This window comes from Mycteria americana, unplaced genomic scaffold (genome assembly GCF_035582795.1).
Source record: "Mycteria americana isolate JAX WOST 10 ecotype Jacksonville Zoo and Gardens unplaced genomic scaffold, USCA_MyAme_1.0 Scaffold_53, whole genome shotgun sequence".
NCBI lineage: Eukaryota > Metazoa > Chordata > Aves > Ciconiiformes > Ciconiidae > Mycteria > Mycteria americana.
In genome coordinates this window covers 700,002-714,869 of record NW_027445639.1, presented here as the reverse complement: position 1 = coordinate 714,869, position 14,868 = coordinate 700,002, and the positions used below count along the sequence as shown (strand labels likewise).

The following is a 14,868-nucleotide window of genomic DNA, read 5'->3' as shown; positions in this document are numbered from 1 at the left end:
GGGCACGTCCTGGGAGCTGAAGGCAAGGGCTGGGCTGGAGCAGGAATGAGGCGGAGGGCTGCGGTGCCCGGGGCTGGCAGCGAGGGGCTCGCGGGAGCCTGCCCAAGGCTTGCTGCCAGTCCCGCGGGAGGCACTTGCTGAGGGAGCCGCGGCCCGTCTCCTCGTCCCCCCGAGCCAGCAGCACGTCCTGGACGTGGGCAGACGTGCGAATCTTGGAGCTACCTGTGACTTCACGGAGCAAATATGTGGTGGAAAATTGCTCTGCGCCCGGGCAGGCCCTATCACACAGCTGAGAGTAATTGCCGCACGGCTCGCTGCGGATGTCCGCCCGTCCCCCCGGCGCCAACCGGCGAGCAGGAACAGCCGGGAGTGCTTTTCTGCTGGTCCTGGGAGCTTTCACCTCGTGCAGCGTGGCACGTGCCCCGCGTGCGTCGGGAGCGGGGCGGGGCGGTGAGCGGCCGCACCGGGGAATGGACCCGGCCGCTGCCTCCGCTCACGGGCTGTGCCCGCAGGACGCGACCCGTCTGCACTTGGCTTTGCGCAGAGCCCGGCGCTGCCAGCAGCACAGCCGGTGAGTGCCGCTAAAGCAGGGGGAAAGCTGCGTCTCCCGCAGCTGTACCTGTGTGAGCACGTCCCTTCCTGGCCGGCCCTGGAGCTTTTTCCCTGCTCCACCCGGACAGAGCAGCGTCTGCGCTCGGCCCGTGGCGGCAGAGCCCGGTGGCGATGAAGCTGGGAGAGGAACGCATGGCTGGAAGAGGCCCTGCGGGATCCGGTGGCAGTGTCTCGGGCCTGCTGCCTGCCAAGGTATGCGCAGCGTGCCGTCTGCCAGGGCATCGCTGCTCAAGCCCTCCTCTTCTGCTGTCCGCGACTAAAACCGGCGCCTTCTGCACCTTGTTGGTGCTGAGCTGCGGCTCGGCAGCTTCGCTTCGGCTCGGATGCTCCAGCTGTGCAGGGACCCTGCGGATCGCCAGCACCGTTCTGCCAGGCACACGCGAAGGCAAACTGCGCTGCCTTGCCGTGTTTTTATTTGCTCGAGCACCGAGCCCCTGTCCCTGCATGACCGCAGCAGCCTCGGTGTGGGTGGGGACAAGTTGGCGGCATCCCCTGGAATTGGTGAAGCATCATTTAAGTGTTGAGTGTTACGACCTCATTTGCAGGACTCGAAAGGACTCCACTGAATCGAAGTTTTCCTCCCCAACGCCTCCAAATGTCATTTCAACAGTATCCATCACTGCTTGTGTATGCCTTTGAGTCCTGCCTGAGAGGCAGGGAGGCTTTCCAAACCTCTTTCTCCAGCTTCGAAACCACTAGAATTGAAATTAAAAATACAAAAATTTCCACCTCCGTAAAGCGGAGCGCTTCCAAATCCTTACATGAAACCCCTGCACCCAGCCGGGCTCCCTGCGAGTGAAGCACCAGACGTGTCAAACCAGCAGCCCCGCGCTCGAGCCGCTCGGGGCCTCTGAACCGTTCGGCATGAAGCGAACGGCCTCTTCCCGCTCCGTTAAAGCTGGGGGAGCGAGGCCAAGCCCTGCTGCCGCTCGCCCGCCCTGGCACGAGCTGCCTCTGACGTTCCTGCCTCCGAGGGCCGTGCAGAGCAGCGAGGGAACCCGGCCGGGGAGCTAGCACGCCTCGTGGCTGGCAGGACAGCCGTTGCCTGCGCTGAGCCCGGCTGGGGGACGCCGCCCCACCCCAGCCCGACGCTCGCCGGTGGCAGAGGTCCGTAGTTCCTGACCTCCGCTGAACCGGTGCGTTTGGAAGGAGGAGCCGTGGACAGTCGTGCCTGGCCAGCCCGCGGGCTTCCTAGTGCTGAGCATCCCTGAGTCCTGTTGCTCCCCGCTCGCCTTCCCTGCTGCAGAGCGTGGCCCCCAGCCCCTCCGAGGCCCGCCCGCGGCCCTCGTAATTCCTCCCAGGCAAATCGCAAAAGCCTTTGGTTACCTTTGGGGAATGCCTGCGACCGGCGTGGAGCCGCCCTGGGTCCCAGGGGACCGGGCTCTCTGGGGCTCACGGCGGTCCCCCTCATTGAGAGACGATGTCCCCTGCAGAGCCGGGGACGGGGTGCGGGGGTCCCCGGGGGCTCAGGACGCTGGCTGACACCTCTTTGACATCCCGTCCTCTCTCAGCTCCCACGGCAGTGGCCGGCTCCGTGCCGTGCTGAGTGGGAAGATGCTTCACGGCGCATTTTAGCCGTCAAGGCTGGGCCCCTCTGCACGGCGGGTCCTCACCAGCGCTGGCAAGGGGTGTGCCGTGGTCCGCTGGCTCCCCGCCTGCCATGGGGTCTTCTCCGGGTTTGCGAGGAGGAGCACCGCCTACGGCCTCCTTCCCCCCGCCGCAAGACATGGAGCCCGCTGCCCCATGCCCCGCGCCGCCTGCCGCCTTCCTCTTCTTTCCTCTCCATCCCTCTCTCCCGGCATCCTCCCCCAGCCCTCCTGCACGCACGCGGTGCCGGCGTGCCTCTCCCCGCTGAGCTGGCAAGCGCCCTTGGGCGTCCCGTGGGGAGCACCCTCTTGGTGCCAGAGCACCCCGGGTCCCTCTTGCAGAGAGGGCTCCCGGGGGGGTCGGGGCGGCCGGCAGCCCCTGTCCCTCGGAGGAGGTCTGGGTACCGCTGGCGGGGCAGGGAGAGGCCAGCGTTTCTGGTGCACGCAGGGCGGGTTGCTCCTGTCTCCGGCAGAGCTCAGAGCCCCGGCCCACCGGGGCCCCACACTTCAGCAGCCGTTCGGCACCGGGGCTCGCCCCCGTTGGGCTCCCGAACCACGGGAGGGAGCGAGGAGGGGCTCGCAGACGTGCCGACAGCCGAGCAGCCCCTCGCTTGCTGCTCGAGGGGTCCGGGGCTCAACCTTTACTCCATCTCGCGCTTTTTAGAACCTCGGGACACAGCTTTGGTGACATAAGAAGGAGCATTTCGTTGCCCCGCAGCCAGAGGCCCGTGAAATCTCGGAGCGAGCGCTGCCTGGAGGAGCGCCGGCAAGCGCCGAGATGCTGTGGCGTATGTGTGTAATTTATTTCCCCAGGAAACTCAGCTCAGCTGCAGCATCTGGTTTTCACCGAGTCCCTGCTTTTTACCTGGTCCTCCAGCTGGGTTTGACCGTGGCACGTGGGGGTCGGTGCTCGCCCCGGGCCGCCCTGCGGGAGGGGTTCCCCCCCGGACCCCGTGCTGGGGCTCGGTGGCGAGGGCAGGGGGGCAGGCGGAGGGGCTGTGCCCGGCGCCGGGGCAGCCGAGCTCGAGCTGCAGCTCGGCCGCTTGGTGACCGGACGGTGTCTAAAGCCAGCGTGGGTGCGGGTGAAACCAGAGGTTTATTGCGTGAGGGGGTCGGGGGCTCTGGATGGAAGGAAGCTCCTGCCGTGAGTCTGAACCATATTCATTTTTAATTATACAAATTGCTCAGGCTTTATATTATCATATCAATGACATGAAACACCAGCATGTATTGATTAAACTCAACAAATGCAGCACCCCAGGACTCAGAGTTCAGGGGATGGAGTGGCTCAAAGCTGGAAGGGGACGGGGAGAGCAGGGTGTTTCCGTAAGCGGTTTCACCAGCGCTGCTCAAGTCAGACCTGGGACGGGGCACGTCCGAGTGCCGGCTCTCCCCCGGGAGCAGCCGTGAGTGGCATCCGCAGAGACCGGGGCAGGGACTCCCCTTCCAAGGAGGCCCGGAGCAGGTCCCCTGCCCCTTTGGCTCTCCGGGCAGCGGCCGCGTCGCCTGCGCCGTCGCGGAGCGTCCCTGCGCAGCGAGCGTTCCTCCGAGCCGCCACGCGCAGTCCTGCAAAGTCCTGCCGCCGCCGCCGCATCCGTGTTCGCCTCCCGTCTGCGGTCACCCCTCCGAGCCGGGAGGACGGCCGGCCTCTCCCGAGGCGCGTGTCCGGGTCAGGGTAAGGTCCTCCGGGGTGACGCCGTGCAGCTCTCCCCAGCAGCAGGGTGAAGGCAGGAGTGTCCGTGGCTGTGGTTTTGTGTGTGTGGCTTTTCCATCCTTCCTCCTTCTGCTCCTCCTTGTTGTCCTTCCTGAAAACTATGATCATCTAGCTCCGAATCGCCGTCTTCCTGTCTCGGTCTTTACTCTGCAGAGAAGGAGAAGGCCAAGTTAAAAAAACACACCTGGGGCTGGGAGTTTTGCCAGCACGCTGGCTCCAGCCTGGGAGCCTCTCGCTCCTCCCCGTGCCGGTGCTTGGCAGGAGGGGCCTGTGGCAGCTCCGCTCCGACGGCTCTCGGGAGCTGTGGGGCAGCTTTCCCGAGGCATCATCGTCATCCCTCCGTGTCTATCTGGGGGTCCGGAGGGGTCAGCCGGAGCAGGAGCTGCATCCGCCCCAAAGCCCTGCTCCTGCAGGTGCCTTCCCCTGCCCTGCCCTGGCCCTGCCGGGGGACTCCCCTTGCCGCCTCCCCTCTGCCCTCCTCGGGACGCCCGACGCTTCCACCCCGCTGCGCCGTGCCCCCACCACGGTCACTCGTCCAGCCGCCGGCCTCCCGAGCCCTCTCCCTGGACGCAGGTAGCGGCGGGACAGAAACCCTCTACGCTGCCCAAACTGTCGCTAACGGCGCCCGGTTCGGGGCTCTCCGATCCCACTCCTGCAGCCTAGCTCCTGCAGACAGGCCCTTTGTGTGCTCTGCTGGGGCCTTGAAAACACCAATCCGTCCCTGTCCGTCTGGTCGCCGTCCACGGCTTGCAGGAAACCTTCCTGTGCCATCGCCGAGTCCTCCCGGCCAGCCCCTCGGTGACAGCCAGGCTGCGAGTCAGGCTTTGCTCCCCGAGCACCAGAAAAGCCCCCCGCCACCAGCACCATCTCTGCCACCACGACCACCGTCGCTGCCGCCTCGACCACCACCAGCATCACCGGCAGCACCACCGTCACTAATACCACCGCCGCCGCCGCCACCGGTAGCACCGCCAGCACCGCCGCTGCCCCAGCCAGGTGCGCGCGGGCAGAGCTGGTGCTTCTCCTTTCCAGTTTGATGGGATTCGCGGCCGTCTGGGGTTTGACCGGGTTGGGGGCAGGTCTCTCCGCCCAGGGACCAGGTGTTAGGGGATGTTTCCACCTCTCCTCTGCTGGCCTGTGGCTTGCCAGCGTGGCCGGGCCGAGGCCGCGTCCCTGGGCTGGTCCGCAGGACTTGCTGCGGTGCAGCCTCCCCCACGGCTGCACGTGCGGCCCCTGCTCTGACTCTTCCTTTGTTACCGGGGGTGGGGAGGGGAGGGGAGGGGAGGGGAAGGGGAGTTCAGCTCAGAAATGGTAAAATTAAATTTCCCAGATGTTCAGGCCCCAGGAGTTCTTGTGCTGTCTGGAGAGGAAATGGGGATTCGGAAAATCCCGCCTCATATTTTTTCCCCTATCACCTTGCCTTTCCGCTGCCATTAAGTGCAGCAGGAACAGTAAATTACAGGGCTGCGGAGCCGTCCCATCTTGTAGATACCGTGGGGGGAGCGGGGGACGGTGCTGGGGCGAGGCACGGAGCTCCTGGGCTCTGCCCCGTGGCTCTGGCCAGCTCGCCGCCCGCTCACGGCTCCTCGCTTGCAGAAGGCTTTTGGGGTGCACACGGAGCCCTCCGCTCCCCGGCACCGTCGCTGTCCCTACAGCCCGGCGCTCCCCGCTTGACATGCCACCCCATGCCCAAATTATGGGTCTTTTCACACCAAACCTGCGGGCGGGTCCAGACTCCCGTCCCTGCTGGCTAACGCCGAGCCCTGGCTGTCCCGTGGGCTCGGTGGCAGGGTGACCCTGCCCTGGGTCGCGGCAGGAGGGACGTGGGGAGCGTTGGTGGGGAAAGGCCGTCGTGATGAGGACGCTGAGCTCCCCAGCTCTCCTTGCCATGCCTGGGGCGAGGGCAGGGGGGCTCGGCCGTGGGGACGGGGAGGCCGAGCCCTGGCGCTGCCCCGGCGTAGCTTCACCCGCGCCTGCGCTGGAGACCGGAGCGGCCGCTCCGAGCACGGGACGGCTCTGGGTGCCCTGCAGCTCCAGTCGCCTCCGCAGACCCGTCAGCGCAGGGCGCTGCCAGCTACAGCGGAGCGAGGGCGGCTTTCCCCGTGCCCTGCGCAGAGCACCCGCTGCGGGGCTCGGCTCAGCCCTTCCCGCACTTGCCCTCGGCTGCATGCAGCGTGGCACTCCCTGCCGCAGGAGCGGTGGCTGCCAGCGCTTTTGCTACAACAGCAATAAAACCCAGGGGTGCAGGCAAGCGGCGGGTGACCGGATCGGTTGCTTCTGCCCAAACCCATCATCCCCCTCCTCCCAGCCGCTCTTACCCCGACGAAGGCCGCGAGTTCCTCACTTAGTGTTGAATCACAAGCCCGCTCGGTCGAGGCTGCCCTCAAACACCTTTGCCAGCATTTTGCCTCCAGAGGGACGGAGCATTAACAGCCGGCAGCGACCCGCTCTCGGAGCTGCTCGGCAGGGCTGAGGCAGGCGCCCGCGGCCGCACGAGGTCCGTTCGGTGAACCCCCCTGTGACCTGGTGCCTCCCGTGCCCGCTGGCGCTGCTGAGCTCTCCTGCGCCTGCGGCAGGGGCTGTCGGTGGCGGTTCAGCCGGATCCAGCACGCCAGCGCTGCCGTCCCGGAGCTCGGCCGCTGCCCGCCTTGTCCCGTCCTGCTCGGCGCGGTGACGCCGGCTGCGCCGACAGGGCTCCTCACCAGCCCCGCCCCTTTTGGCGAGCCCCACGGGTCCCTGCAGGCCAGGCTGACCCCCACCCAGACCCCCACCCTCCTGCACGGCCGCCTCTCCCCTTCCCGAGGGTCCTGTCCCAGCCGCCCAGGAAAACCTCCGATCCTCTCATTGCTCTGCTCCAGCCCGCTGCCCTGCTGCATTTATCTCTGCTGAGAACTCCTCCCTGCTCCCTTTCCATGGGACCGGAGCCGGTTTGGGAGATGGTCTGGAAGAGTTTGCCGCAGCGCTGCTGCCACACCTGCCCCATGTGCCCCCAGGCAGGGCGGGCATCCTGCAGGAGCCGGGGTCGGCACAGCCATCGCCCTCCTCCCTCCCCTCTTCCTCTCGAGGAGCGTCCATCCTCTGAGGGACGGCGCGGCCGGACCGGCCTGCGGCACCGGGGCTTCCCTCCCTGCCCGCCTGCTCTGCCCTCGGGGGTGGCAGCGGGACCTGGAGCTGCTCCGGCCCCTTGCACAAAGCCGGCGGTCGCCGATCCCCTGCCTGCTCCCCTCCGGCTTCTCCGCGCGGGACGGGGCGGCGTGCGCGCGCAGCGGATGCCCCTCCGTACCCTCCGCTCCCCAAGCGGCGCCTGCCCCGCGGGGCGGGCAGGGGGGCCCGGGGGCCGCGGGGGTTATTTTACAGCCTTGCCGTGCCCCAGGTTCGGCTGCTCCTTTCTCACGCCTCGCCCGGCTGGCGGTGCCGGGGGATCGACGCCAGGTCTGTGCCGTGACCCCGGCCTGCCCTCTCCGGGGGTCCCGGCCGCCTCCGAAGGGCTGGCGGGGGCAGGCGCGCCGCCGCGAGATCAGGGGAGAGGGCTCGTGCCGTGGGCCCCCGGCGAGGGGCTGCGGCCCGGGCTGGCGGAGCTGCCCCGGTGGGGCGATCCGGCCCCCCCAGGGCTGTGTGGTCTGTGCGGGTCCGGGCTCCCAGAAGAGCCTGTCCTCGCCCGTCCTGCCCTCACGTCGAGGGGAGGCTTCGGCACCGCTCTGCCCGCGCCCCGAGATGGAGGCAGGGAGCCCGCTGCCCACAGGGCGGGCAGGGATGGGACAGAGCCCTGGCTGTCCCCCGTGTCCCGCCAGCTTCTCCCGAGGCCCCCGGTGCGTGCCCGCGGGGGCAGTGGCAGCAGGCAGACCGCTCTGCTTTGCCGGCTGGGGTTGGATGCTCTGCTACCGCTGTGGGTGGGGAAGGGACGGGGCACCCATTGGCACTGTTCCTGCCCCATGGGTGACGGGACAGGTCAGCCCTCCGGCGAGTGGGGTGCGGGCAGCCTTTGCTCCCGCCGCACAGCCTGAAACGGGCTGGGGCTTTCAGCCGTGGTCGCTCTTGCAACGCTTTTTAGATCCCGGGTGGTCTCGGTGCCCCCTCCCCAGTTTGCTTTCGTGCAAATGCACGCTCCCGCTCCAGAAGACAGAGCGGCCGATGCTGGACGCTCGTCCCTCGTCACTTTAACCGGCGTGCAATCCCGGCACTGACTGCTCGGGGTGACCCCCCCTCTGCCCCCACGTCTCGTGTCCCCAGGCGCGCTCGCCCCTCGGTCCTTTACAGCTCTACGCCACGCAGGCAGTGGGGACGAGCGCTTTGTGAGCGCTGCTGGCACGCAGAGGATACTGCGAGGGTCCTCAGCCCCGGAGCAGTTTCAGCGAGAGGATTTGGATTGGACTTGCTTGGATTTGGGCTTTTTGGCACTTAAACGAGCCCAGTCCACCCCTCAGCACAGGCGGTCCGCGAGCTGCCCCGAGCCGTGGCTGTTCCCAGCGGCTCTCCCCGCCGCTGCGGTCACTGGAGGAGAAACGTCCTGGTTTTCCCCCGCCAGCACTGTGTGTGTCACTGACGGTGACACAGGCAACAGCCACAAAGGAAAACCTGGAGAAGCACAAGCCCCATCACGGGCTGGCAGGGATGGCGTGTCCGGGGCACCGTGGCCCCGGGCCCCCTCTCCCAGCGCTCGCTTCCAGGAGCAAAGCCAGGGACCGTCCCATCCGTCACTGCCACCCGCCCACACGTTGTCCTGCAGCGCCTGCGGCAAGCGTGATGCTCCTGCCGGTCTGGTGACCTCCCTCCTGCTTATGCCCTGACTGGGGCATCGTCCAAGGCCTTGTCCCCATGCAGGTTTTTAACCCTTTGATTCGATCTCGGGGCACGAGCCTGAGCAGCCCCCTTAGCAGAGCTCAGCCGTCCCCGGCGGGCGGCAGACACCTACACGTGACTCATTTTAAAGAAGGATCTTTCCAGGGAGATGGTGTTGGTTTCAGCCCGATATGGGAAAGTCCCTGGGATGAGGCGGCGGCGGCGGGACGCCTGGGTGCGAGGCGAGGCTGAGTCATGCAGCATGAATCTGGGCAAGCCCCTTTGCCCACCGGGGTGCTGCTTGGCCAGCAAAAGCGGGATGAGGCGAAGGCCCGGCTAGGAAGGTTCGCAGAAAGTTGGCTGCCCTACTCGGCCGTCCCTTGGGGTGCCCACAGCAGCCAGCAAGCCCAAGCATCCCGCCCGAGCTCTGTGCTGTGACCCCTCGCACTAGAAAGCCTCTGCGCAGCAGCTCACGCCTTCCGTCCCGTTCCTCCCCTCCCTGCAGCGGGTCCTGCTCACAAGTGCTCACCCGCAACTTCCCTGGTGCTCCTGCCTGCCTGGCCAGGGTGCCTGGGGACGAGGTGGCACCCGGCCTCTGCCCGCGCTGGCAGCGCCGCGCGTGCCGTCTCCTGCCTCTCTAGAGTGTGTCAGGCTTTTAGCGAGGGGAGCCGTGCCGTCGGCTTCCCCTCGGAGTCACGGGGCGGGTGCAGCCTCCCACGGCTCGGGACGGAGACGGTGTGCCCGGCACGGCCGGAGGCTGTGGAAGGGCTGGGAGCTGGGCAGGCATGGCGCGTCTTGGGCCTTTTGGGAAGGAGGGGGTTTCAGAGAGCCGGCCGCAGCAGGCGTCTGCAGGCTGGGGTGTCTCCCACCGCAGGCTGGCCGGCTCTCGGGGGAGCTGCGCGGCACGTCTGGCACAAAATGGACGGGCAGCGCTGGTGACAGAGGGGCAAACGGTGCGGGGGCTCGCTTGGGGGTACCGTGAAGGAGATCCCTCCTGAGGTTACCCTTTCTTTGGCAAAGCCTAGAAAGCCGGAGGCGGACAGAATCACGTACCGCAAGGTCGCGTTGGTTGAAACGACATCATTACACGTGAGCAAAAAGACATGGCGGAAAAACAGACCTTTCTGTCAGGGATGGATGGGCTGTTTTGACCTGAGCACCAAGCAACGCGTGACAATTTGTATTCTGATACGACCAAGCTGCTCTCCTCTAAGCTCAGCGTGGAGCGAAGCTGCGTGTGTGTGTTTGGGAGAGGAGAAGTGGCTCTGCCTCCTTCCCTCGAGGGAAGGGGGGTCTCCGAGGAGCTGCGTGCCGCCGCTTGCTGAGCTCGCGAGCCTGCAAGCGCTGGGGCGGAGGGCTGGAGCCGCCACGCACGTTGGCGCTGGGTCAGCTTCGGGCGCGAGGCGAGGCGAGTGGCCTCGCGTGGAGCTGGCTTCTCCTGAACGGGCCGGTGGCCATCTGGCTCTGCGGAGCCAAGGCAGGGTCCCTTCCACCCGACGTCAAACGGGCTGTGAGATCCCAGCTGCGCTGTGTTTGCAGCTCCAGAGGAGATTGCTTTCATTTCCTCACCATTTGTCAAAATACCTTTCCTGATAAAAGATGGTTTATTTTATTTCTTTAACACACAATAAAACCTATCGAGTTGTTATCTGGCCGTAAAATCTCAAGCACAGAGCGAGTGCGCTGCTTAGGCACGGTCTCTTCAGTCCCCTCTTCCCAGCATGAGCCCGACCTAGCTTATTTCTCAGCCAAGCCAAAGTATCTTGTCCCCTTGGACGGCCGCTGAGGATCTGATCTTGGGGAGGTTTTATCCAGAAGAGCTGCAGGAAGGGAGGTGGCCCATTTTGGCCCAGGAGTCTTGCACGGCTTATCCTTGCCACGCGCCTTGGCACAGACGTGCCAGTCCTGGCGTTTTCCCCCGCACAGGAATCCGTGCTGGGAGCTGATGCAAAAATGGCAATGGGAATTTATCGGAATTGATGCAAAAGTGGTAATGGGAATTTATCGGAATTGATGCGGAAGTGGCAATGGGAATTTATCGGAATCGATTCAAAAGTGGCAATGGGAATTTATCGGAATTGATGCAGAAGTGGCAATGGGAATTTATCGGAATCGATTCAAAAGTGGCAATGGGAATTTATCGGAATCGATGCAAAAGTGGTAATGGAAATTTATTGGAATCGATGCAGAAGTGGCAATGGGAATTTATCGGAATGGATGCAGAAGTGGCAATGGGAATTTGGTATTGGAATCGATGCAAAAGTGGCAATACCAGCAAAAGAGGCAGAGAACTTGATCTTTGAAGCTGTTACAGGAGGTTTCCGAACAGGCTGCTAACTGGAAGGCGGGGGAGTGTTCCAGTTCAGCCCTGTAGGAGCTTCCCCACCTGCAGCTTCTGTAGTTAAACTGGGATAGCACTGGCTGGAGCAGTGTGCTGGACACTTCGCAGCCGGTGGTCTGCATCCCTCACCCACTGGGGAGAATTTGACACTGGTGCTCATGAAAGCTGTGGACAGGGGAAGCACTTGGTCTCCACTTGCCCAAACAGAAAGAGCCCCGTGTATTCATCTTTGACGGCCTAAGATTTAGCGGTGTAAATCCCAGCAGATGCAAAGACTCCGGACATCGTTCCCTCCTGCCTCCTGCTCCCGGCTCTGCCTCCTTCTCTAGTGAATCGGAAAGGACGTGCAAGGGGGATTAACAGGGTTTGGGGCTTTCCTGCTCTGAAACACTCAAGCTGTCAGAGTTTGCTCGTGACTGGTTTTACCGCCACTGCTTCGTGCTTAATGAGCCTTGAATCCTTAACAAAGACTTCTCCCTCTTCAGGGCGTCACTCGTTGGGGTTAAACGGGTTCAAATGGTGGAGCCTGCATGCATGGCTCCAGCTGCCGTCCCCACGCCTCTGCCTCGGCTCTTGCTCCCTCCTTTACCTCCACCCCACTGGAGACCATCTGCACCGTGCCGGAGACCAACAGGTTTTTGAAACCCAGGGCACAGCCTTCTTGAGCAGGGCTTGAGACGCGTGACAGCCGCCTCCTCCCTGTGTCCCCGCTCCCCCGTGGCTGCGTACGCGTGGCAAGAGCTGCCCCGTACATCGGGAGAGCCCCGAGAAAGCCTGCAGCCCCGCACCGCGCCGCCGCGCCCCGCACGGCACCGCGGCGGGGTTTGCTTTCCCCCCGCCACCGCAGAAGGTCTGCTGGGACAGGCAGGGCTGCGCCGGGGAGGTGGCAGTGGGTGGCAGTGGGTGGCAGTCACGCAAACGGCCCCCGGAGCCTCGGCAGAGCTGCTGCTGAAGCTGGATTTTCCTCGTCTGGCTGCCGGACTTGTGTCTTACTCCTCCGGCCCCCTCACCTTCCGTGGGCAGTGGTGCCCACCCCGCTGGAGCCGTGGGCCGGCACGGCAGGCGTCGGCCAGTGCCGGTGCCAAGCGGGCACGGAGACAGCCTCTGCCGGAAGGCTGGTCCTGGCGCGAGGCGGTGCTGCCTGCCGGGACGCTGGGGGGAGAGCGCTCCCCTAAAGGCGTGGGACCGAGAGCCAGGAGCGGGGGACGCCGGGTTGAACCGGGCTGGCCAGGACGTTACGGCTCCCACTCGGCGGTGGAAACCTGCCGGTGCCTTTGGCAAGCTGGGACAGCCGTCCCGCTTCCCGAGTGCCGGTGGGGCGGAGCTGCTGGTCCCCACGCTTCTCCGGGGTGCTTGAGGGGAAGCTGCGTGCCGTGGCGTCGGCCTCGGCTTCCCCCCACCCCTGTCCCGGCACGGCTCCCCGGGACACCAGGCCCACGGGTGGGCGTGCAGAGCCAGCGCGGCCCTCGCCCAGGCAGACGGACCAGCCCGGGGAGCCGGCCCTGCCGCCAGCCGCTGGCATCGGGGGGCTGGGAGCCCCGGCTGCGGCCAGCCCTGCGCCCAAATCGCTCTCGCCTCTCCGTTTGCTGCCTGGACTCTGCCGGAGGGGAGATGCAGACTCTTTCCAGATTTACTTTCCCTGTGCCTCTGATTTCCAGCTCCTAAAATCTGTTTCTCGCCCTCAGAGGGTTTCCCCTTCTACCGTCCCTTTGCTTTTCAGCAAACGCATGCGAGATTCGGACGCAGCTCCGGGGGGCTTTGAGCAGCAAACCTGGACGTGCTGAAGGGAGGCACCGTATTTTCCACGCCCGAGTTTCAGGCTCACTGCGGGGTCTGGCGTGCTCTCCGGCTCATGTCGATGCAGCTCCCACCGGAGCTGCTTCGTCGCTCCCGGCCATCCCATCTCTCCCTCGGCTCGCACCAGCCCGATGGCAGCGGAGCCGTAGCCGGTGCCCCGGCGTTCCCTGACCCCCTCCTCGCGCGGCCGTGGCTGGGGACGCCCGGGGGTCCCGCGCCACAGCCGGCGCAGCCCCCTCCAGCCGAAAGCCCCGCGGGGACGGCGCGAGCGGCCACTTACCAGCTTCCTCTGGTTGCTGAGGCAGAAAGTGCAGATCTGTTTGGGCTGGGAGTTCTCGGTGTCGCGCGCAGGGGGGCTGCTGCCGCCGTGGTGGTAGAAGGCGGGGGTGGTGTGGCAGGGCTGCCCATCCCCGCACGCCTCCCCCACCAGCAGCACGTTCCCCAGGTGGGAGATGTAGCTGGAGGCCAGTCTCAAGGTCTCGATCTTGGAGAGCTTTCTGTCGGCCGGCTCGGTGGGGATGAGCGTGCGGAGGGCGGTGAAGGCGGTGTTGACGCTGTTGGTGCGGTCACGCTCCCGCGCGTTGGCCGTGTGACGCTGCCGGGGCTCCCTGTTGATCCGGTTGGGTTTCTTGCCGCTCCTGCGCTTGCTGGCCTTGATGCCGTAGCCGTCGGCGTCCAGGTGGTAGGGCTTCTCGTCGGAGCCGGAGCTCTCGCTACCGTTCTCCTCGTCCTCGGACAGCATGCTGATCTCGGGGTACAGGTACCGGCTGGGGGCCGAGCGCAGCATGGCAAAGGACATGTTGGGCGGCGAGGGGACACCGGGGAAGCCACGTGGGGACCGCCGCGCTCTGCCGACCTACTCCTGCTGCGGGCGGCCTCAGCTCCAGGCGCTCATGCTGCTTTCTCCGCTGGGGTCCGGGGAGCCCCGGCTCGCGTCACCCTCCCCGGGCAGGCTCCGGCTGGGAGGCGGTGCAGCGGGGGGTCCCCCTCCCCAGCTCCCTGCCGGCTCTCTCCGCGCAGAAGGGGTTAAGGGCTGCTCGCAGGCAGGGCTGCCTGTTTCCTCTCCCCACACATGTGCATCTTAAGACGCCGAGTGTGGCAGGAGCGGGGAGTTTTATAGCAGCAGCAGTGGTCAGCCAGGCCCCTCCTCCGGCTCCGGCAGCAGCCCTGCTCTGGCTCTGGAAGTGGGAGCCGCACAGGCTCACGCCTACCTGAGCTCACCCTCCATCCCCGCAGGGGACTTAACCCTTCAGGGCTCGGCCGGGGGTCCTGCCCGCAGCCCAGGGGCCGCAGCCAGGCCGGCGAGGACAGGAGCCGCTTGCTGCGGTCCACCTGCCAGCTGCGGGCCTCGGCCGCGGCCGCCGGCCCGGCACGCGGCAGGCGCACGGGGACTCGTGCGGCGTCCTCGCCCGTCACCTGCGTGGGCCTGGGTGGGCACGGCGCTGCTGGCGAGGGGGGCGCCGGCAGCGGGGTCCGCGGGGGCTCCCAGGGGTCCCCGGAGGACCCTACGTGCTGGGGCGGGAGGGAGGCTCCCCTGGCCCCGTGCCTGCGGGGCTCGTGGGCAGCCTGCGCCGGGGACAGGGCTGGGGACAGGGCTGCGTCACCCCCAGGCCGGGGCTGGGGAGACGGGCTCCTGTTCGGGATTAGTCCCTGCAAAGAGAACCCCTGAGAGCCCTCCCTCCCCTTCCCGCAGCACGACCAAATCCATCCTGCTGCCGCCGCTGCTAATGGGGCAGAGAGGGAGGAATTAACCCTTGAGGAGCTGCCCGCCGGCACAGCTCCGCCGAAGCTCCTGCCTGGTGCACGCCTGCTGCTTTAACGTGCTTTAATTTCCTCCCCAGATATCAGCACTTGTGTCTCAGTCAGCCTGATAGGTGCGTGCGGGTGCGGAGCCCGCTCCTGTCCCCGTAGCCTGTCCCCGTAACCTGTCCCCGTAACTGCGCCGGCTCTGCTGAGCCCCCAGACACCAGCACCTGCCGGCAGGGTCGGCTTTGCAAACCTGCCCCAAACCACCCCCTGCGCCCCTGCCCGTGCCGGCT

The 14,868-nt window shown here is 66.1% G+C and overlaps 2 protein-coding genes across 4 annotated transcripts in view; one reads left to right on the top strand and one right to left on the bottom strand.

The window, feature by feature from the left end:
- The window catches only part of BOP1 (BOP1 ribosomal biogenesis factor), a 69,657-nt gene that overhangs the window by 41,125 nt on the left and 13,664 nt on the right, over window positions 1-14,868 (top strand). The gene's annotated exons all lie outside the window — the stretch shown is intronic.
- Window positions 3,870-14,009, bottom strand: SCX (scleraxis bHLH transcription factor). Of its 2 annotated transcripts, none has more exons than XM_075490366.1 (2): window positions 13,110-13,999; window positions 3,870-4,059 (listed from the first exon to the last, which is right to left on the bottom strand). In XM_075490366.1, the coding sequence occupies exons 1-2, from the start codon at window positions 13,626-13,628 to the stop codon at window positions 4,021-4,023; spliced, it is 558 nt and encodes a 185-aa protein (XP_075346481.1). In that variant the 5' UTR covers window positions 13,629-13,999; the 3' UTR covers window positions 3,870-4,020. The 2 variants fall into 2 exon arrangements, with proteins under 2 accessions (XP_075346481.1, XP_075346480.1); XM_075490365.1 differs by lacking the exon at window positions 3,870-4,059 and adding an exon at window positions 10,884-11,357 and having other exon boundaries at window positions 13,110-14,009.

What these genes read in the sequence shown, in the direction of transcription:
- SCX (XM_075490365.1), bottom strand. Translation starts at nt 13,628, where the DNA reads ATGTCCTTTGCCATGCTGCGCTCGGCCCCCAGCCGGTACCTGTACCCC. An exon ending in TCAGCAACCAGAGGAAGCTG is followed by an intron (nt 11,358 to 13,109) that starts GTAAGTGGCCGC and finishes CCGATTCACTAG; the next exon opens with AGAAGGAGGCAGAGCCGGGA.